General features: G+C 57.7%; 1 protein-coding gene across 12 annotated transcripts in view; it reads left to right on the top strand.

Moving 5' to 3' along the window:
- ACSF3 (acyl-CoA synthetase family member 3) overlaps window positions 1–21428 on the top strand; it is a 68689-nt gene extending 47261 nt beyond the window's left edge. For 3 of the 12 annotated variants that reach the window (XM_033219367.1, XM_033219366.1, XM_033219371.1), the window contains 3 exons: window positions 7243–7377; window positions 7912–8023; window positions 14327–16232. In XM_033219367.1, the coding sequence (XP_033075258.1) occupies window positions 7243–7377; window positions 7912–8023; window positions 14327–14444 (365 nt within the window). In that variant the 3' untranslated portion in view covers window positions 14445–16232. Of the gene's footprint in view, window positions 1–3400; window positions 4530–7189; window positions 7378–7911; window positions 8046–9558; window positions 9652–10137; window positions 10958–14326; window positions 16233–16504 lie in introns of those variants that run through there. The other 9 variants (XR_004439083.1, XR_004439084.1, XR_004439085.1 and 6 more) reach the window with 9 other exon arrangements.
- Window positions 21429–22031: the final 603 nt, after the last annotated feature.

The raw sequence follows: 22031 nt of genomic DNA on the forward strand, positions 1-22031 counted from the left end.
CCAGCTGCCTCTCTCTACACACACATGGAGCACCTGTTCCAACTGCCTCTCTCTCTACACACATGGAGCACCTGTTCCAACTGCCTCTCTCTCTACACACACGGAGCACCTGTTCCAGCTGCCTCTCTCTCTACACACACGGAGCACCTGTTCCAGCTGCCTCTCTCTACACACACATGGAGCACCTGTTCCAGCTGCCTCTCTCTACACACACACGGAGCACCTGTTCCAGCTGCCTCTCTCTCTACACACACGGAGCACCTGTTCCAACTGCCTCTCTCTACACACACATGGAGCACCTGTTCCAACTGCCTCTCTCTCTACACACATGGAGCACCTGTTCCAACTGCCTCTCTCTCTACACACACGGAGCACCTGTTCCAGCTGCCTCTCTCTCTACACACACGGAGCACCTGTTCCAGCTGCCTCTCTACACACACGGAGCACCTGTTCCAGCTGCCTCTCTCTACACACACACGGAGCACCTGTTCCAGCTGCCTCTCTCTACACACACATGGAGCACCTGTTCCAGCTGCCTCTCTCTACACACACATGGAGCACCTGTTCCAGCTGCCTCTCTCTACACACACATGGAGCACCTGTTCCAACTGCCTCTCTCTACACATACATGGAGCACCTGTTCCAACTGCCTCTCTCTATACACACATGGAGCACCTGTTCCAGCTGCCTCTCTCTGCACACACGGGGCACCTGTTCCAGCTGCCTCTCTCTCTACACACATGGGGCACCTGTTCCAGCTGCCTCTCTCTCTACACACACGGAGCACCTGTTCCAACTGCCTCTCTCTACACACACATGGAGCACCTGTTCCAACTGCCTCTCTCTCTACACACATGGAGCACCTGTTCCAACTGCCTCTCTCTCTACACACACGGAGCACCTGTTCCAGCTGCCTCTCTCTGCACACATGGAGCACCTGTTCCAGCTGCCTCTCTCTCTACACACACATGGAGCACCTGTTCCAGCTGCCTCTCTCTACACACACATGGAGCACCTGTTCCAGCTGCCTCTCTCTACACACACACGGAGCACCTGTTCCAACTGCCTCTCTCTACACACACGGAGCACCTGTTCCAGCTGCCTCTCTCTACACACACACGGAGCACCTGTTCCAGCTGCCTCTCTCTACACACACACAGAGCACCTGTTCCAGCTGCCTCTCTCTACACACACACGGAGCACCTGTTCCAGCTGCCTCTCTCTCTACACACATGGAGCACCTGTTCCAACTGCCTCTCTCTCTACACACATGGAGCACCTGTTCCAACTGCCTCTCTCTCTACACACACGGAGCACCTGTTCCAACTGCCTGTCTCTACACACACATGGAGCACCTGTTCCAACTGCCTCTCTCTCTACACACACGGAGCACCTGTTCCAGCTGCCTCTCTCTCTACACACACATGGAGCACCTGTTCCAACTGCCTCTCTCTACACACACATGGAGCACCTGTTCCAGCTGCCTCTCTCTGCACACATGGAGCACCTGTTCCAGCTGCCTCTCTCTCTACACACACATGGAGCACCTGTTCCAGCTGCCTCTCTCTACACACACATGGAGCATCTGTTCCAGCTGCCTCTCTCTACACACACATGGAGCACCTGTTCCAGCTGCCTCTCTCTACACACACATGGAGCACCTGTTCCAACTGCCTCTCTCTACACACACATGGAGCACCTGTTCCAACTGCCTCTCTCTACACACACATGGAGCACCTGTTCCAGCTGCCTCTCTCTACACACACAGGGCACCTGTTCCAGGCTTGGAGGCTGGGGACTCGGGGACAGAGGTCTCAGGGTAGGGGCTTGGGCTTCCCTCAGCGCTTTCCTCAAGGACCAGGGGCCAAGCTTCACATTCTGTTGCTGGCATCAGTGCCGTTTGGGAGCAAAAGTCCGACAGACTGGTTCTGGGCTTCTCTTCACCCTGTTTCCTGGGATCGGGCTTTGGGAGCTGGTGTCCCTCCAGATGCAGGCTCAGGAACTGGATCTGCACAGCAGAACAGGCGCTGTTCTTATCTTGCGTGCCAGTCAGGACACCCCCCGGCCGGGAGTGCTTCCTCCAAGACCCACAGACAAGGTCTCGCTGGGGGACTGGGGACTGCAGCACCTCACTCCACCCACACTTCCACAGAATTCACATCTGAGTATTGGGAGACTGATTTTCAATGACAGTGGAAGGCAGAGACATGAAATAGCACCAAATGCAAAAGCAGCTCGTAAATCCAGGTCATAGGAGTGTATTGATTGCTACATTGTATCTTTCAGAACAAAACTCCTTTAATGCACACATCAGGCCAAGGAGATACACAGCCCACTGGCAGCCAACTCCAATTGCAGAGTCAATGCATTTTGATAAATAGGTTGTTATAAAAAGTAAAGGTTATTTAACTTGTTTGACGTGCATTTCACAATGATTGCGAGTTGCCCTGGAGCCCTCTGAACCTTCTGAGTCGCCCTCGCTGCCGCAGGACCTCCTCCCACGGTGTCCGACCCACTCTTGCTTGGCTGAGACTTTGTTTTAACCCTGGCTCCAATGCCCCTGAGCCCTTGATAGCAGCATCCCAGCCTGGAAGAACAAAACCAGCCACTCTTCCCCTTGGCAAAAGCACAGCAAGGCGGGTGAGGCAGGCACTGGACAGTCTAGGAATGGGCAGGGAGGTGTCGACCCTCGGAGCGGAGGTTGCTCTGCACTGAGAAACTCAAACAAAGCCTGACACATTCCAAAGGGCAAGGTCAGGGCTGGGAGGGAAGCAGCGGGGCAGCCCCTTTGGGTGGCGGTGCCCAGGCCTTGCAGACAAGACACTGGCCAGGGGAGGTGGACCAGGGGCACTAGGGCAGAGGGGCCATGTGTGTGCAGCAGGAGGGACCCTGAAGGGCCCCGGCCTAGAGGGGGCCTTTGCAAGGAGGATTGCCAGGAACGTCCAGGCCAAGGCAGCCAGGCAAAGGCATCCGGGCAAAAGCGGCCGGGCCAAGGCGTCCGGGCCCAGGAGACGCACATGTGACTTGGGCTTTCTTCTGTGGGCAGTGGGAAGTCTCCCTACACCCAGAAGGAGCTCCAGGCAGCAGTGAGGATGGGGATTCCGACGCTGGAGGGTGGAGCCAGCCCTGTGGTGCTGGCTGGGCTGACAGCAGCACCACCCTCTGATGCCTGGAGTGGGACGGACACACGACTGCCACCATTTGCTGAGGGTCCCCGCACGCCAAGCACGCGCTCTGAGCACTGAGGGTCCCCACATGCCACACATGCATTCTGAGCACAGAAGCGCCTTTCAGAATCGTCCCCGAGACAGGTCTCCGTCACAGAGAGACAGGTCTCCTGCATGGATTGGCTCCGCCCAGTGCTGCCGGGGGAGTCTCAGACTCAGCCTTTTCCCCACAGGTGTAGCTGCCACTGTCTCCAGCACAGAAGCCTGGGGCCCTGAGAATGGCACCGTGCTGCACGCTGAAGCTTGGGGTCCTTCCCTCCGCATGGCTCAGTGGAAACCCTGCGTACAGCACAGCGGGCAGTGGGGCCTGTGACCACCCTGGGGTTGGAGGCCAGGCAGGGCTATCACTGAGAAGCGGGGATCTGGGGCCTGGCGCACAGGAAATGGATGACTCCGCAAGCTGCCCCCACCAGTCCTTCCTGAGCACTGGCTTTAGGAGAAGCATCTCAGGGCAGAGGCAGCCAGGCCCAGGCAGGGAGTGACCCCTGAACAAGGCCTGCAGCGGGGTCTCGGGGCCTGACCGCGCCAGAAACAGCCGTGAGCCAGAAAGGATGGGCAGATACTGACTGCCACCACTCCTGGGATATCTCAGCACCAGGGCTTCAACCCCTGGGGATACACACCCACACCTGCAGACACACCCACGCCTGCAGACACACCCACGCCTGCAGAGACACCCACGCCTGCAGAGACACCCACGCCTGCAGACGCACCCACCCCTGCAGAGACACCCACCCCTGCAGAGACACCCACGCCTGCAGACACACCCACCCCTGCAGAGACACCCACCCCTGCAGAGACACCCACGCCTGCAGACACACCCACCCCTGCAGACACACCCACGCCTGCAGAGACACCCACGCCTGCAGACACACCCATGCCTGCAGACACACCCACCCCTGCAGACACACCCACGCCTGCAGAGACACCCACGCCTGCAGACACACCCACCCCTGCAGAGACACCCACCCCTGCAGACACACCCACCCCTGCAGACACCCACGCCTGCAGACACACCCACCCCTGCAGACACCACGCCTGCAGACACACCCACGCCTGCAGACACACCCACCCCTGCAGACACACCCACCCCTGCAGACACCCACGCCTGCAGAGACACCCACCCCTGCAGAGACACCCACGCCTGCAGACACACCCACCCCTGCAGAGACACCCACGCCTGCAGACACACCCACCCCTGCAGACACCCACGCCTGCAGGGACACCCACCCCTGCAGACACACCCACCCCTGCAGACACACCCACCCCTGCAGACACACCCACCCCTGCAGACACCCCACCCTGCAGACACACCCACCCCTGCAGACACAACCCACGCCTGCAGACACCCACGCCTGCAGAGACACCCACCCCTGCAGACACACCCACCCCTGCAGACACACCCCCAGCCTGCAGACACACCCACCCCTGCAGACACACCCACCCCTGCAGACACACCCCCCCTGCAGAGACACACCCACCCCTGCAGAGACCCCACCCCTGCAGACACACCACGCCTGCAGACACCCCACCCTGCAGACACACCCACCCCTGCAGACACACCACGCCTGCAGACACACCACGCCTGCAGACACACCCACCCCTGCAGACACACCCACGCCTGCAGACACACCCACCCCTGCAGAGACACCCACGCCTGCAGACACACCCACCCCTGCAGACACACCCACCCCTGCAGACACACCCACCCCTGCAGAGACACGGGGGTCTCGCAGTGAGCAGAGAGGTCGGGTTGTGCATCTAATCAGCCATTCATGGGCCTTTCCTGTGTTTGTATCACTCATTCCTTTTATTCATAAACTCAGTTCATGTGAATTTGTTCTTTAACAAGTTATTGCACGATCATAATCCATTCCCGACGTTGGTGTGACTCCCCATGTGATGAGCCCACTCAGAGGGCTGGTGCTACTGGAGATTGGGAACAAAATTGCTCTGTAAACCAAAAAGCAAATTTGTAAAACTTATAAAAAAGATTCACAGAAAGTTAGAAATAACACACAGGAGCTCTTTTTTTTTTTGAGACGGAGTCTCGCTCTGTCACCCAGGCTGGAGTGCAGTGGTGCAATCTCTGCTCACTGCAAGCTCCGCCTCCTGGGTTCCCGCCATTCTCCTCTCCTCCCAAGTAGCTGGGACTACAGGCGCCCGCCACCACACCCGGCTGATTTTTTGTATTTTTAGTAGAGGCGGGGGTTTCACCATGGTCTCGATCTCCAGACCTTGCTACATTGTATCTGTCAGATCTGCCCGCCTCGGCCTCCCAAAGTGCTGGGATTACAGGCGTGAGCCACCGTGCCCCGCCCACAGGAGCTCTTTGTGCCTTCCCTCCAGTTTCTCCCAGCATCGGCCTGGTGCCTAACAGCATCTCTTAATCGCACCGAGCCACCCCGTCGAGGCTGCTCCTGCCCCATGGATGCCACAGCTACTGACACCAGGGAGGCTGCCAGGCGCTTGGGACAGGCTGTGTCCACCCCCGCCCACAGCCCAACCTGTACACCCTCTTCCAGCCGCCCAGTCAGACTACCCCAGGGCCACAGTGAGACTACTTCCCTGGCGGGGACCCTCTCATTTTTCTGCTTCCCATCAGCACAGAGTTCCAGAGCCTGCCAGAGCACCCAGCCCTCTGCCCCATAAATAAGCCGGGAGCCCACCTGGGCACACCCATCCGTCTTGTTTAATAGACTGAGGAGCACGCCATGGATCTCAAGGAGTGGCAAGGCGATGGATGGGGCCCCTCTGTGTCCGACAGCATGATGTATAATGAAGTATATGATTTATTCCAGCTAATAACCCATGTGGAGTGTGGGCGTGTGCAAGCAGATGGGTGAGGCCTCAGCACTGTCCTTACACGCCCTGCATGCTCCCACAGCCACGGGCACACACATGTGCATGCACACGCTCACAGCCACACATACGGTGCCTTCCCAGCTGCATACACGCTCGCGGACACACGCACCACGGGCCCATGCGTCATGAGGCAGCTTTGGGCTGGGAGTGCAGGCTCTGAGGCTGCAGCCTGCTCTCCTGGACTCCTCATCCTCAGTGGCTGGTGGTGTCTGTGTTGAGCTACTCAAGAAAGAAAGAAATGGGGGAAGCTCAGTGCCCACAGGAGGGCTCCAGGAACTACACAGAGGAGGAGCGAGGGCCATGTCATGGCTTTGCCTTAGGAAGGGAAGTGTGGGGCAGCCCCGGCCATTGTTCTAGGACCAGGATGGTCAGGTGCGGGGGGCAGAAGACAGGCACCAGCAGGAGGCTCCAGGCACCCAGGAAAGGCCCTGTCCTCAGCCACCAGTGGCGCCTCTCCCATCCAGAGGAGCTAGACAGTCACTGCTGGACCCCACCGTGGTGGGATGTTGTAAGGTGTCTGGTTCACTTGTTTTGCGAATATTTGGTCTGGATTCTCTTGTGGGCCTGAGAGAAATGGCAGGACAGGGCTTGGTGGGTCTTGGCCCCTCCCTGAGAGCCCTACCTGCATGAGGGGCGGCCCTTTATGCTGCAGTCCCAGGGGTGCCGTCTGGGGGCCTTTGCAGCGGCAGCAGGACAGCCAGGAGGCCCAGCACACCCTGGCATCCATCCTGAGGGAGGGTCAAAGCATCAGACTCTGTGCTTGTTGCTTAGAAAAGGCCATGTGTCCCACCATGACCAGTGGTTATCAATCACTGTGACAGAAACAGGTCCTGAGCCGGCTTACTAATGCAGGGTGTCTGCAGACCATGGGCCCAGCAGGGCTCCTGGCACCTCCAGGTCCTTGCAGGCTCTGGGCCCACTGCTGACCTGACCTGGAGGAAGTGCACACAGCTGAGCGTGGGGATGGGACCCCATGTCATGGGCACAGTCCCACCTTGGGATGCGCATCATGACCACCAGGAATGTGGGCTTACCTGGCATAGCTGCTTCCGCATTGGGGTTGCCACAGGGTAGTAACCAGAGCCCCCTTTCCTCAGAAGACACCATGGTGTTTAAGGATGTCCAGTTAACCAGAGCCCCCTTTCCTCAGGGGACACCGTGGTGTTTAAGGACGGTCAGTACTGGATACGAGGCCGGACCTCAGTGGATATCATCAAGACCGGAGGCTACAAGGTCAGCGCCCTGGAGGTGGAGTGGCACCTGCTGGCCCACCCCAGCATCACAGGTGTGTGGCTGGACTTGAGCCAGGGGGGCCAGGTGAGACGGGTGCTGCCTTCCATGTTTGAGTTTTAGACGATCACGGATGAGGCGACGCTGTCCCAGCTGCCTGCAGGAGTCCCTGTGACACTCACCTCTGCTCCCTGCCCTGGCCAGGGCAGATGGGGCTAGTAGGGGTGCAGCCTGCTCGGTGTTGGAGCCACTGACCCCATGCCCACTGGAGCTCCCAGGCCTGACTGGGCGCAGCTCCCATCTGCATGATGCCTGTGCAGGAGGGTGCAGGGAGAGTGCAGAGAGCCAAGGGGTGGGAAGGCAGAGCCCCTGTGAGTGCCCAGACACCAGATCCACCGTGGGGAGCCCATCCTCACTCCCTCCCCACAGGACCAGCCGGCACCAGGATGGGTGATCGGAATGGGGCCTCTCCAAGGGCAGGCTCCAGGGCTGCGGCCAGACTGCGCGCTTCCTGTGCGTCCAGGCACTCTCCGGCCTGTGAGTGTCACTGAGGCATCCCCGTGTCCTCAAACTGCTCTTCTGGCCGCAGATGTGGCGGTGATTGGAGTTCCGGATGTGACATGGGGCCAGCGCGTCACTGCTGTGGTGACCCTCCGAGAAGGACACTCACTGTCCCACAGGGAGCTCAAAGAGTGGGCCAGGTAGGACTGGGCGGGGTGGGCAGGGGGCACTCATGGGGTCTTGGGGGCCGGGGGTGAGGGCCACCCTAGGTCTTGGCATTGTCCGTCGTAGAGGTGGAGGTGAGGGATCAAGAAAGACCAGCCGTGAGGGTCCTTAGAGACCTGAAGGCCACACACAGGAGGCAGAGATGAGGGCAGGGGGCAGGAGCCGTGCTCAGATTCGACTTGGTGGCAACATTCCGAGGGAGCAGAAACTCACATTCCTGGGCCCAGGCCCTGTGAGGCCTGTGGTGGGTTCCGTCCTAGTCCCAGGAGAGATCCCGAATGAGCCAGGCCAGGCCCATGCAGGAGGTGCATGGAGCTGAGATCCAGGGTTGACACCACCTGGCCGCACGCGCTGGGCCCTTCCCCACCAGGCCACGGGCAGCCTGTCCACCCGCTGCCCCAAAGCCAGTGCTGGGCCCCAGCAGAACTGCAAGGCCCACCCATTCTCCGCTGGCACCTGCACGGCCTCTCCCTCTCCTGCCCTGGGGGTGGGTCTTCAAGGTGCCTCACACACCTCCAGTCAGTTCCGTGGAGACCCCAGCACCATCCCCTCACTCATTTCACTTTCCCCTCCACACCCAGGGCAGGGCCCATTCCTCAACAGCGGCCACCACCCAGTCCGTAAACTCACCTGCGTTTTTTGTTTTGCCGTTACCTTACCCAGAACCTTTCCCCAAGAGCTTTCTCTCACCTGTCTCACACCTAGTGGTTTCTGATGCATGGGATCCACAGACCCTTCCCCTTTGCCAGCAGTGCTGGTGGTCACACACGGGGCTGAACCTAAGCTGTGGCCTCGTCAGAGGCCGTCAGGACAGAAGGGTATCCCATAGGACTGTCAGGACAGAACCAGGCTGAGCTCAGAAAGGAAGCTTTTAGTTTCACCTACAGCAAATTCTTTTTTTTTTTTTTTTAATTTATAAAGAAGGGGTATAATTGGCTCATGGTTCCACAGGCTGTACAGGAAGCATGACTGGGGAGGCCTCAGGAAACTTACAGTCATGGCGGAAGGCAAAGGGGAAGCAGGCACATCCTACATGGCTGGAGCAGGAGAGAACAAGCGAGGGAGGAGGGAGGGTCCACAGAGCAAGCGAGTGGGGAGTGAGGAGCCACAGAAAGAGGGGGGAGGGAGGGGCCACAGAGTGAGGGGGAAAGGAGGGGCCACAGAGCAAGGGGGGAGGGAAGGGCCACAGACCGAGCGAGGGGGGAGTGAGGGGCCCCAGAGCAGGGTGGGGAGGTAGGGGTCACAGAGCGAGGGGAGAGGGAGGGGTCACAGAGTGAGGGAGATGGGAGGGGCCAGGCACTCTCAAACACGCAGTTCTTGTGAGAACTCACTCACTATCACGAGAACAGCAAGGGGAAAATCCACCCCTGTGATCCAGTCACCTCCCACCAGGTCCCTCTTCCAACAGTGGGGATCACAATTCAACAGGAGATTTGGGTAGGGACGCAAATCCAAACCGTATCGTTCCTCCCGGGCCCCTTCCAAATCTTATGTCCTTTTTACATTGCAGAATACAATCGTACCTTCCCAACAGTCCCCCAAGTCTTAAGTCATTTCATCATTAATTCAGAAGTCCACAGTCCAAAGTCTCGTCTGAGACAAGGCAAGTTCTTTTCACCTATGAGCCTGTAAAATCAAAGACAAGTTACTTCCCAGATACAGTGGGAGTACAGGCATTGGGTAAATACACGAGTGCCAAAAGAGAGACGTCAGCCAAAACAAAGGGGCTGTGAGCCCCAGGCAGGTCCAAAACCTAGCAAGGCAGTCACCAAATCGTTTTTTGTTTTTTGGTTTTTTGGTTTTTTTTTTTTTTTTTGAGACGGGGTCTTGCTCTGATGCCCAGGGTGGAGTCCAGTGGCATGATGTCAGCTTACTATAGCCTCTGCCTGCAAGCAATTCTCCTACCTCAGCCTCCCCAAGTAGCTGGAACTATAGGCACGCGCCACCACACCCAGATAATTTTTGTATTTTTTAGTAGAGATAGGGTTTTGCCATGTTGTCAAGGGTGCTCTCGAGCTCCTGACCTTAAGTGATCCACCTGCCTCAGATTCCCAAAATGCTGGAATTACAGGCATGAGCAACCCCACCCGGCCCAATAAATCTTAAAGCCCCCAAATCTCCTTAGACCCGTGTTTCACATCCAGGCTACACCGATGCAAGGAGGTGGCTCCCAAGGCCATGGGTGTCTCCACCCCTGTGGCTCTGCAGGGTACAGCCCCCATGCTGCTTTCATGGGCTGCTGTTGTGTGCCTGCAACTTTTCTAGGTGCACCACATGGTGCAAGCTGTCGGTGGGTCATTCTGGGGTCTGGAGGACAGTGGCCCTCTTCTCACAGCTGCAGTAGCCAGGGCCCCGGTGGGGACTCTGTGTGGGGGCTCCAGCCCCATCTTTCTCCTCTTCACTGCCCTGGAGCAGTGGCCTGAGCTGTATCTGGAGCCCTTTGAGCCCCAGAGCAACAGGGATGCAGGGGCCGGTGTCCCTCAGAGCAGTGGTCGGCAGAGCCGCTCTTCCCTCCAAGGCCTCTAGGCCTGCGACGGGAGGGGCTTCCACGAAGGTCTCTGACATGCCTGGAGATATTTTCTTCATTGTCTTGGCGATGAACATTCGGCTCCTCTTTACTTACATTTCTGCAGCCGCCTTGAATTCCCCCAGAAAATTGGGGTTTTTTTTCCTACCACATGGTCAGGCTGCAAATTTTCCGAACTTTTATGCTCTGCTTCCCTTTTAAATCTAAGTTCCAGTTTCAGGTCATCTCTTTGCTCATGCTTAACAAAAGCGATCTTTGCTGCAGTTCCCAATAAGTTCCTCATCTACATCTGAGTCTACCTCAGCCTGGACTTCATTGTCCGTATCACTATTAGCATTTTGGTCACAACAATTTAACAAGTTTCTAGGAAGTTCCAAACTTTCCCTCATCTTCCTGTCTTCTTCTGAGCTCTCCAAATCATTCCAACCTCTGCCTGTTACCCAATTCCAAAGCTGCTTCCACATTTTCAGGTATCTTAACAGCAATTCCCCACTTCCCAGTACCAATTTTCTGTATTAGTCCAGTCTCACATTGCTATAGATGATGCTGGCAGTTACCTTGAGAAGAAAAGATAGGTGTCGAGTGCTGAGAGAATGCTAGAGAGTTTCAGGGTCCGAGTTTGCAGGAACTGAAGTCCCGATGCTCCTCAGCCCTTGGCTTTCCTCAGACAGGGCTGCCCTCTGCACAGGGACACCAGGCTGCTCGCTCCTACTCTGTGCATCTCTCTGAAGTCAGGCTCCTCATCCAGCATCGTTTGGGCTATGACAGAGGCTGTGAGAAGACCCTGAGACAGGAAGCTGTGTGCAGGGCACTTGAGGGCCCGCTGGTGAGAAGCCACCTGTGAGGGGCAGGACCAGGCAGGGAAGGCCACCAGCCGTGCAGTCACAGCCCAGGACTCTGTCAGTCCTGCGGGAGCCCTGGAGCCAGGCCCTTGCTCTCCAGGCCACTTGCTGTACCTGGCCCACAGCTACCTCCCCTGCAGCCCTGAGTCGTCCTTGCTGTGCCTGGCTTAGCCTGAGACTGCAGTGCTTGTCCATTCACCATGAAAGAAAAAAGGACAGGAAGGGAGGCAGGAGGAAGTAAATTAGAGGATTAATTCAAACATTCCAACTGTCTAATGGGAGTTCCAAAAAGAAGATATCCAGGGAAGAAATGAACGGTCAAATTTCCCCAAACCAAAGGTCATGAGTTTTCAGATTGCAAGAAAGACCCCGAGAAAGCAGAGAGAAAACAGCGTTCTAAGTATCAGGAAGGAAGCGAAACCTCACCTGAGGCCTGCGGTCTCTGATGGGCAGTGTGGCGGCCTGGAAGGCTGCTTGATCCAGTGAAGTCAGCAGTTCAGACGAAACGGATAACTTCCTTAAAAGACACACATTTCCAAGACTGATGCAAACACCAAAACAAACTGAACAGTTCTGAGTTCTCAATTTAAAACTGCAAAGCAGGCCGGGCGCGGTGGCTCAAGCCTGTAATCCCAGCACTTTGGGAGGCCGAGACGGGCGGATCACGAGGTCAGGAGATCGAGACCATCCTGGCTAACACGGTGAAACCCCGTCTCTACTAAAAAATACAAAAAACTAGCCGGGCGACGTGGTGGGCGCCTGTAGTCCCAGCTACTCGGGAGGCTGAGGCAGGAGAATGGCCTAAACCCAGGAGGCGGAGCTTGCAGTGAGCTGAGATCCGGCCACTGCACTCCAGCCTGGGCGGCAGAGCGAGACTCCGTCTCAAAAACAAAAACAAAAAAAAAAAAAACTGCAAAGCAAATACCAGGCCCGAAAGGTTTCACTGGTAAATTCTCTCAAACGTTGAAGGCAAAAAATAAAACCAGACACAACAAAATAAGTCTCTGACGAAACAGCAGGGAGGAACAACTCCTAACTCCCTTTATGGGACCAGCACTACCCTGAAATCCAAACCGTACAAGAAAATGAGAGAACAGTGTTCCCAATGGGCAGACACACAAAATCCTTAACAAACCATTAGCCAATTAAATCCAATTAATGCACAAAAAGATAACACATCATGATCAAGCAGCATTTAAGCCAGGAATAGAGGGTTACTTTCATATTCAAAAATCAGTCCATGTAATTCACCTTTTTTTTTAGATGGACTCTCGCTCTGTCACCCAGGCTGGAGTGCAGTGGCGTGATCTCCACTCACTGCAACCTTTGCCTCCTGGGTTCAAGCGATTCTCCTGCCTCAGCCTCCTGAGTAGCTGGGATTACAGGTGTGTGCCACCATGCACAGCTAATTTTTGTATTTTTAGTAGAGATGGGGTTTCGCCATGTTGGCCAGGCTGGTCTCAACTCCTGACCTCAAGTGATCTACCCACCTCAGCCTCCCAAAGTCCTGGGATTACAAGCGTGAGCCACTGGTAATTCACTGTATTTACAGAATGAAGAAGAAAAATCATATTATTTCAATAGATACAGAAAAAGCATTTGCAAATGCCAAAACCCTTTTATAACAAAAACTCTTCAGAAACTAGGAGAAGAAGGAAAATCCCTGAACCTGATGAGGGAGCCTCTAAAAAGCCACCAGGTGACACCCTGCTCAATGGGGAGCTGCTGGGCGTTTTCCTCCTGTGACCAGGAAGGGGCGTCCGCCCTCACCACTACCACCCAGTCTCATTCAACACAGAGTTTGTCCGCTGTTAGAAGTCAAGACATTGGTTACACGTGGAGGTTGGGAGTGGCTCAGGCAGGCAGGGGGGCTTCTGGGAACCCGGCCGTGTTCTCTTTCAGTCTGGGCGCTACTTAGATGGGGGCAGTTGCTTCAGTAAAACTTTAGAAATTCCTACACAGGCCAGGCCCGGTGCTCACACCTGTAATCCCAGCACTTTGGGATGCTGAGGCAGGCAGATCAGCTGAGCTCAGGAGTTGGAGACCATCCTGCCCAACATGTTGAAACCCTGTCTCTATTAAAAAGACAAAAATTAGCTGGGTGTGGTGGCGGGCGCCTGTAATCCCCGCTACTCGGGAGGCTGAGGCGGGAGAATTACTTGAACCCGGGAAGCGGAGGTGCAGTGAGCCGAGATCACACCACTGCACTCCAGCCTGGGGAACAAGAGCAAGACTCCTTGTCTCAAAACAAAAAAGAATTCTACACATCCCTCACCACACTGTACATAGGACAGCTGGGTGTAAATTACACCTCCATTTAAATACCTATGATAGTTTTATATAACTATAAAATATGCACGTGCCAAAATAAATTTGATAGGAAAATTGGAGCCGGGCATGGTGACGCACGTCTGTAGCACTTTGGGAGGATCCTTTGAGCCCAGGAAGTCAAGGCTTTGGTGAGCTGTGACTGCACCACTGCACTCTGGCCCAGGCAACAGTGAGATCCTGTCCCAGAAAGAAGAGAAAAAAAAGAAAAAAGCGATTTGGAAATGTGGAGGTCGAGGTTGACAGCAACACCGAGGTCAAAGCCACTTGCCCCTGGGGAGGGAGGGACTGGGCTGGGCCGACTCGCACTTGGGCTGGTGCCCTCGCCCAAGGCCTGCATGCACCATGACTTCTGTGGTACCAGTGATAATAGCATGCTGGGCACCTCCTGCAGTCACCACCCCTGGGCTGCTAGGGCAGAGACAGCTGCGGTTGCCCAGGATGCATGGCAGGCCTCAGGATGGCCAAGGCGCCTGGCCAGGCTGCAGGGTCCAAAGGGCACCTGTCCACACTGCTGGGCACCTGAGCTGCTGCTGGGCAGTGTTGGGACGACGCGCCTCAGGCTGTGCTTGTCTCTGCAGAGATGTCCTGGCCCCGTACGCAGTGCCCTCGGAGCTCGTGCTGGTGGAGGAGATCCCGCGGAACCAGATGGGCAAGATTGACAAGAAGGCACTCATCAGACGCTTCCACCCCTCGTGACCCGTGCACCAGGGGCTGGGCACTCGGACTGCGGGTCTGGCGGGGAGCAGCAGACGTCTCCCTCATACCGAGCACCGCGGGGGCCTGTCCGAGACCTGGCCTCCCCTAAGCCTGAATGCCCCAAATCAGGTCACGTAGAATCAAAAACTGCGATGAAATCACCACGTGAGGTCCCCAGCGTTGGGCCAGTTGTTGCAGCTCAAGGAGACCGTCCCTGGTGTCACCTTCACCGCCGACCTCGCCCATGCAGCACGATGCAGCCACGCTCTGGTGTTGCCGGCCCCACGTGCCCACGTCTTCTTGCACACAGTCTGCCAGCGCCCAGCCAGGCCCCTGTTTCCCCTCCGCTCCACCAGCCGAGAACAAGCTCATCCTGGAGGGAACTCATCCGCTCCTCCCTCCCCATTAAAGCACAGTTTATTCCCCGTCTTGGTCTCTCGTGCTGACCTAGCCTCTGGAGACACAGGTGGGGGGCCCTGTTTGCCAAGTCACCGTGACTGAGCCCCACAAGGATACCTAAGTTCCACATGGCTGGCAGCACCTGCCCCGCACACCCTGCCCCTTGCTGGGCGGCCCCACGCCACACAAGTTAGACCCAGGAGCAGGTTCCCTGGGAGCAGGGCTGCCACCCGCTGGGTCCGAAGCCGCCTCTGCATGCCTGCTGCCTTTGACCTCCTGGGGAGGCTGGCTTGAATCTGAAAAGTCAGCCAGCTCTGACCCCAGCCAGACATGGGGGTGCTGCCAGGAGCTGCTCCCAGGCGAGTGGCCCAGCTTCTCTCAGGCACCAGGGGATGGTGGGACTCCTGGTGACCCGCTGGTCCCCAAAGCTGTGGCACCGTGCCTGCTGCTGCCAGCAAAGTCCCATGTGCAGCCTGTGGTAGCTGCCAGCCTGTACCTCCTGCCCCTCCCTCATCAGGGGCCAGGGTGAAACCCCCGCCACCCTCTGCCTTCCCTCCCCCTGCGGCTTCCCGGGCAGGGAGACCATGGGCCCAGCTCCTGCTTCCTCCATTCGCTCCACAGATAGGGCCCGGGCCAGCAGCCCAGGCATTTGGCTGGTGGGTCCACTGAGGCCTAGAAGCCCCCGGGACAGGACGGGCCAGAGGCAGCTCAGGAGTGCCAAGCCGGGCCCACGTTTCCAGCCAACAGAGGCCCTTGGGGCTGCCCTTCCTCCCAGGTGTCCAGGCCCAACACAGAAGGCCTGAGCCTGCTGTGCCTCAGTTTCCCTACTCTGTAAACTGAGGCTGCTGCTCTCTTGGGGCCCTTCTAGCCCTGACCAAGGAGTGGGGGCTTTGTTCCCTCGGGAGTCCTGTCCATGGGGACTAGCTGCACACATGCCCCCCACCTCCCTCCCACCTGGACTCTGTCCCGGTGGCACCAGGGTTGGGAGCAGGCGCCTTAGGACCCATGCAGCGCCAGGCACAGCATGGAGCGAGACAGTGGGCGGTGTGGTAAGTGCTATGGGCACCACTGACCTGGAGGAGCCATGACTCCCGGACCCTCGTGCCAAAGCTTCTGGCCTCGTTTGCTGGGAGGCTGGGAGGAGGCCCTCGTGCAGAACAGCAGCTTGTTGCCGGCCTTGGTGAGAAGGTGGTGAGTGCGCCGGCCAGAGTTAACCATCAGTAACGGGATGTGTGCAGACGGGCGTGGACCACAGGTATGTATGTCTCACACACACCTGCATATATCATATGTATGTGTATCTCACACATGCACCTGCATACCCCACAGGTATGTCAGTCTCACACATGCCTGCATATATCACATGTATGTATCTCACACGTCTGCATACACCACATGTATGTCTCACATGCCTGCCTATATCACGTGTGTATCACACACGCCTGCATGTCACATGTCTGTGTATGTCACACGCCTGCATGTCACATGTCTGTGTATCTCACACACACGCCTGCGTACATACATGCACATGGACACCTATGTGCACACCAGTCCCTCCCTCCCTCCCCCGTCCTCATCTTCAGGCTCAGCCGGCCTGTGGTCACTGTTGCCCGAGGCAGCTGCACTGGGGCCCCGGCTCCCCTCACACTGTGTCTGATCAGGTTGGGACTCGCTCGGCTGCTCTCATCGCGAGGTCCTTGTTGCAGCTGCTCTTGGTGGCCCTTCTAGAGCCTTCCTGAGCGAGAGGACTCCCACTCCCCCCAGGCCCACAGAGCCTGCCTCTATGGGCCCTGGGAGCCGATTCTGTCCCCTCCTCCCTGGCCACAGAGCAGGTCGGTGCAGCCGCTCTCCTGCCTGGAAGAGTAAAGTGGACCCTGTGTGAAAACGTTGACGATGTGGTGAATGAGCAGCTCACCAAATGCATCAATACGAACGATCACACCCCACGTGCATCTCCTCAGCAGCCACAGGAGAGACCAGGTCACTGGAGGACAAACATCCGTGACTGCACCTCCTGATCCATCACCCACGACGGCCACGGCGTCCCCTGCCAGCCGCCGGCACAGCCATGAGCACGGCTCGGGAGCATGCGGTTGTCACGGGATGGACGACCATGGATCTGCCTCTCTCTGAGCAGAAAGCCCGCAGGTCCCCACAGGCGGGTGTGGGGAAGGGGCGGGTCCCGGGTCCGACAGGCACCCCCTGAGCACCAGCCCCTCTGAGGGTGGCCGGAGGGCGCTGCCGCAGGTCCCCACACACCCAGCGTACACTGTCCCACACGCTGGAGGCACCTGCCAGGTTCTGACACCCTTCAAATGCCTTCGCAGGGTTCTCGCACCTGCTGAAGTCGGCGCACTCAGCCTGCTTTGCACATGAGCAGCTGAGGCAGGTGAGTTGAGGGCAGGGTTGTGAATCACAGGCTTGGGGCCAAAGCCCAAGGTCGCCTCCTCTGGCCTGCAAGCTGAGGCTCACACGGGGAGCAGCCAGGCTGGACTGGGTGCAGCTTACGGACATAGCTCGTGCTGCGGGCGACGGCCGCGGCTCCTCCATGCAGCACTGACGCTGCTGTCTGCAGATCGCATCCGGTCAGGAGGGAATGGCCCAGGCCAGGTAAGGCTGGGAGGGCCCAGGATGGACGTGCATTGAGCCAGGCAGGAGATCTGCAGCAGCGGAGGGACGGGGAGGGTGTGGCATGCAGAGGCCGCTCGGTCCTCAGGAGCTGAGCCTCACCCTGGGAGTCTCAAGGAGAGTGTCCCCTGGGCTTAGCCGGCAGCCAGGGCCAGCATGTGATCTGTGGCAGCCAGTCTCAGGGGTGGCCCGGTTCTCAGTCTTGCTGAATGGAGACCCCGAGCTCCTAGGGCAAGGGCAGGCGGGGCAGGGCCGTCCCAGTCAGCTGACAGGAACTGAGCTGAGAAGGCAGCAAGTCGCTGAGTCGCCCTAACAGCAGGGTGGTCCTGCGGGCAGTACTGAGCCCGCCCTGCTGGGCACCCCACAGCCCCTGCGGCTCCCCAGCTGCCACTGAGGCCCAATGTCCTATGAGGAGGCTCCCACCTGTGGGCGGCAGAATGACGGCCCCGAAGGCCCCGCTTCCTCACCCTGGGACCTGGGAGTTCACACAGCAGCGGGGACCTGCAGCTGTGGACGGTCCATCAGCTCCCTCAACAGGGAGGCTGCCCTGGGTGACCCGCGAGGGCACAGGGAACCCCCATCCTGCTAAGTGGAAGAGGGAAGCCGTGGCAGAGGTGAGCGTGAGGGGGCTGGCCGGCCACTGCTGGCTTTGTGAGGGACCCCCAGCCATGGAAATGCCTCCGGAAGCCCAAAGAGGCAGAAAATGGATTCTCCCAGGAGCCTCCAGAAGGAACCTTGGTGTTGGTGGAATCGACGTGGGAGGACTCGGATGTGGGAGGACACGCGGGCGACCTGTCTCGGGTCACACTGGTTCCCAGTCCCCACACCAGCCGGCCTGGGCGGGAACCCTAAGAGTAAGGGAGGGGCCAACGCCAGGCTCTCCTGGAAACTGGCCCCGGGTGCCTCGGTCCCTGTGTCAGTGTGGGGTCTCGGTGGCCGCCCTACTGGCTCCAGGCACTCCCTCCGCCGTCCTGCCGCATGGCCGGTCCTCCCTGGGCTGGGCTGAGGCGCCCTCCATGCCCACTCGTCACAGCCGGCAAGAGCTGGGGGCGTGAAGCCGGGCCCACGAGGACTTGGAGGCAGAGGGGTCTCCAGTGCAGGGCAGGGCAGGGCCAGTTCCCTGGGGCCATCTGCTGTGTCCAGGAGCCCGGTGCTGCCACTGGCCTTGCCCCAATGTCCAGCTCTGCCTTTCATCCCCTCATTCCCTCAGCACCTCCCCCTACCAGCCAAGCTATGGCAAGTCCTTCAGCTGGGACGGCTGGCACCAGCTCTGCCCCCAACAGGTCACTCGGCGGCTCAGAGCCCATGTCCTCATCGGTGACACAGGAACAAGGTGCAGTCGTGCAAGGGCATGAGAGGGTCCCGTGGAAGGCATGTTCCAGAAGGTCCCTAGCCCAGCTCCAGGGATGAGGAGGGAGCGCCATGCAGAGGCCACTCAGCATGAGAGGCTCAGCAGAGGGGTCCCCTCAGTCCCTGACTAGTGGGCTCCCCAGGGCCGTGTCCAGGCTGGGACGGGTGGAGCTTGGTGCCTGCAGGCCAGTGAGCGCATCCTCAGAACCCAGGGTGCTCCCAGGCTGGCCCAGGGCCTTAGGAGCACAGGGTGGGCACAGGACCCCAAGCTCTGCCAGCCAGGCCCTGACCATCCTGGGCCGGCCGCTGCCTCCGTTCTGTGTCCACCCCTGTGCGATGCGGCCTCTCTGGTGGCGCCCATCCCAGCTTCGTTCCCCTGTGGGCCCTGCCCCCGTCTCCCTGGGACACGGGGGTGCGTGTGAATCCACATCAGCGAGTGTGTGTGCAGCCGTCATATACACGTAGATACACATGGGTGCACCTGCACACCCTGGCATCACAGAGGAGGGAGACACCACACCCTCAGTCCTCTCTGTGCCCACCCAGGCAGCCCATTGTCATTGGCTCGCAGGGCATGCCCCCCATTGACAGTCTGACCAGACACTCACAACCATTCAGTTACTCTAGCCACGGAGTCATCAGTCTCCTTCGTTACCACCTGCCGGCCCTGCTCTGCCGCGCAGCGAAGCCCATTAAGACAGCAGCAATGCCAGCAGCACGTGGTGCCTTTAATGCACCAGCCGCGTGCCTGTATTCCCATCCCGATGGGGAAGAGCCGCGTCTTAGCTAGAAAAAAGACGACACCCCATGCCGGCTGAATGGGCCGCCCCCTGGGCGCACACACACACGCTGACAGGTGTGCACATATGCTCACAGCACACACACACAGACACATAAATGTCCACAAACAACACAGATCTGGCCTCAGAGCCACACTCCAGGTGCGGCCGCCCTGGGCCCAGCATCCGTGACAGCCACAGCAGGATCACAGCAGTCTCAAGGGCCGGTCGGGAGCCGGCAGAGCTGGCCCCAGGCTGAGCTTGGGGAGGTGGGCCCAGGCCCGTGACCCACGCTTTCTAATCGGCGGGCGGAGTCCACGCAGCTCCTCCCAGTCTTCACGGAAGCCCACGGGTCCCCCTCCCGCTTCTGCTCTCCCCAGGATAGTGAAATCTACTAATGTGGATTAAGAACATTTTTTTAATAAAAAAAATTTTAAATATTGAGGACAGAAGACAGAAGATTATGGCCAACAAATCCCATGCACTTCACGGCCCAGGTTCACGGAGTCTGAGCCCTCTGGCCTCCTAAGCCTCTGGGCTCTGGTACCAGGTGGACGCCTTCCCCAGCCCATGGGGCTCGCTGCTTACGGGGCCCCGATGCCTGAGTGATGTCGTGGGTTTAGGTTTCAGTGCTGGCACGTGTGGCCCACGGAACGCAGGCTCCTCCGTGAGGACGTTTTTGGCTCATGTGGGGCTTTGCTGTCCCCTGTGTTGCCTGCCTTGCTCTGGTTGTCCTCAGGTCACTCTGTGGGGTGTGCACTGAGCCCAGCCATCGGACCCTCCCCTCCAAGAGCAAAGCTGCAGTCGGCTGCAAGTGCAGCCTCTTTTGCAGAGTGGAAGAATTTCTCCAGAAGATATTCCTGTGAGTGGAATCATGGATCGCAGGCCCAGATGCCTTCCACTTCCTCGATTTTGCCTGATGCCTTCCAAGGAGGCTGTGCACAGCGGGTGTGAGACACCTCATCTCACCAGCGGGCCAACATCCCGACGGGAGACGCTGAGTTTTCACCATGGTGCTGTGTGATGTGGAGTCTTCTTATTGTAATTTGCATTTCCCTGATTACGAGTTAGGTGGAACATCTCGAATATGTTTCTGGGCCATTTGATTTTCCTGCAAGTCGCCTGTTTCAGTTCTTTGCCCATTTCCTGTTGGGCTGGTGGATATTTTTCGTGATCATACGTTGGTTGCGTGGCTGGCCTTTGGCTTCATTTGTTCTATCAAAGCATGTGCAGAATTGTTAAATTTTAATGTATTCAAATGCATTGATCTCTTCTTTCTTATAGTTTGAGCTTTTTGGGGTCTTGTCCTTAAAAACCCTTTCTTACTCAAAGCTCTTCAATATGTTTTCACATATGCTCTTCTAAAAGTTACAAAGCTTTGCTTTTCTCACTGAAGCCGTTAATTCATTGGAAATGCATTTGTGTGTGGTAGGAAGTGCAGCCCTGGTTTTTCCCATGTGGAATTACTGATTTTCCCAGCGCCATTCACGGAGCCACCCACCTCTCCCCACCACGCTCCCCCTGTGGCCCCGGCGTTCCCTGCTCCAGACTCTGCCTGGTCCAAGACCCTGTCTCCAGGCTGCACTGGGCTCTATCCCACCTCCCGTAGCTTCCCCCGAGGCCTGGATGTTCAGCAGGACGAGGCGCCCACTCCTGCCTCCTCCACAACACGGTCTGAGCTGTTCCTGGCCATTTACTCTCTTTTTAGTGTGTGTGTTTATTTGTTTGTTTGTTTGTTTGTTTGTTTTGAGACTGAGTCTTGCTGTCGCCCAGGCCAGAGTGCGGTGACACCATCTCGGCTCGCTGCAACCTCCGCCTCCCCAGTTCAAGCAATCCTCCTGCCTCAGCTTCCTGAGTAGCTGGGACCACAGGCATGTGCCACCACGCCTGGCTAATTTTCTTTTCTTTTTTTTTTTTTGAGACGGAGTCTCGTTCTGCAGCCCAGGCTGGAGTGCAGTGGTGCCATCTCGGCTCACTGCAAGCTCTGCCTCCCAGGTTCACGCCATTCTCCTCCCTCAGCCTCCCGAGTAGCTGGGACTACAGGTGCCCGCCACCACACCCGGCTAATTTTTTTTTTTATTTTTAGTAGAGACGGGGTTTCACCGTATTAGCCAGGATGGTCTCTATCTCCTGACCTCGTGATCTGCCCGCCTCAGCCTCCCAAAGTGCTGGGATTACAGGCATGAGCCACCGCGCCCGGCCCCCAGCTAATTTTCTTTTAAAAATGTAGCAATGTAGCCTGGGCTCAAGCGATCCTCCCACCTCAGCCTGCCATGCAGCTGGGACCACAGACATGTGCCACTGCCACACCCAGCTAGCCTTTAACATTGTTAAATGCTATAAGATCTGCAGGGTTTTTTTCCAATCAAGTTTATAGCTTTTCACCCCATGGATCCCCCAAGGCCATGACAGGCAGTGACCTCCTCTGGGC

The sequence above is a fragment of the Trachypithecus francoisi genome, unplaced genomic scaffold (assembly GCF_009764315.1).
Source record: "Trachypithecus francoisi isolate TF-2019V2 unplaced genomic scaffold, Tfra_2.0 Lachesis_group10, whole genome shotgun sequence".
Classification (NCBI taxonomy): domain Eukaryota; kingdom Metazoa; phylum Chordata; class Mammalia; order Primates; family Cercopithecidae; genus Trachypithecus; species Trachypithecus francoisi.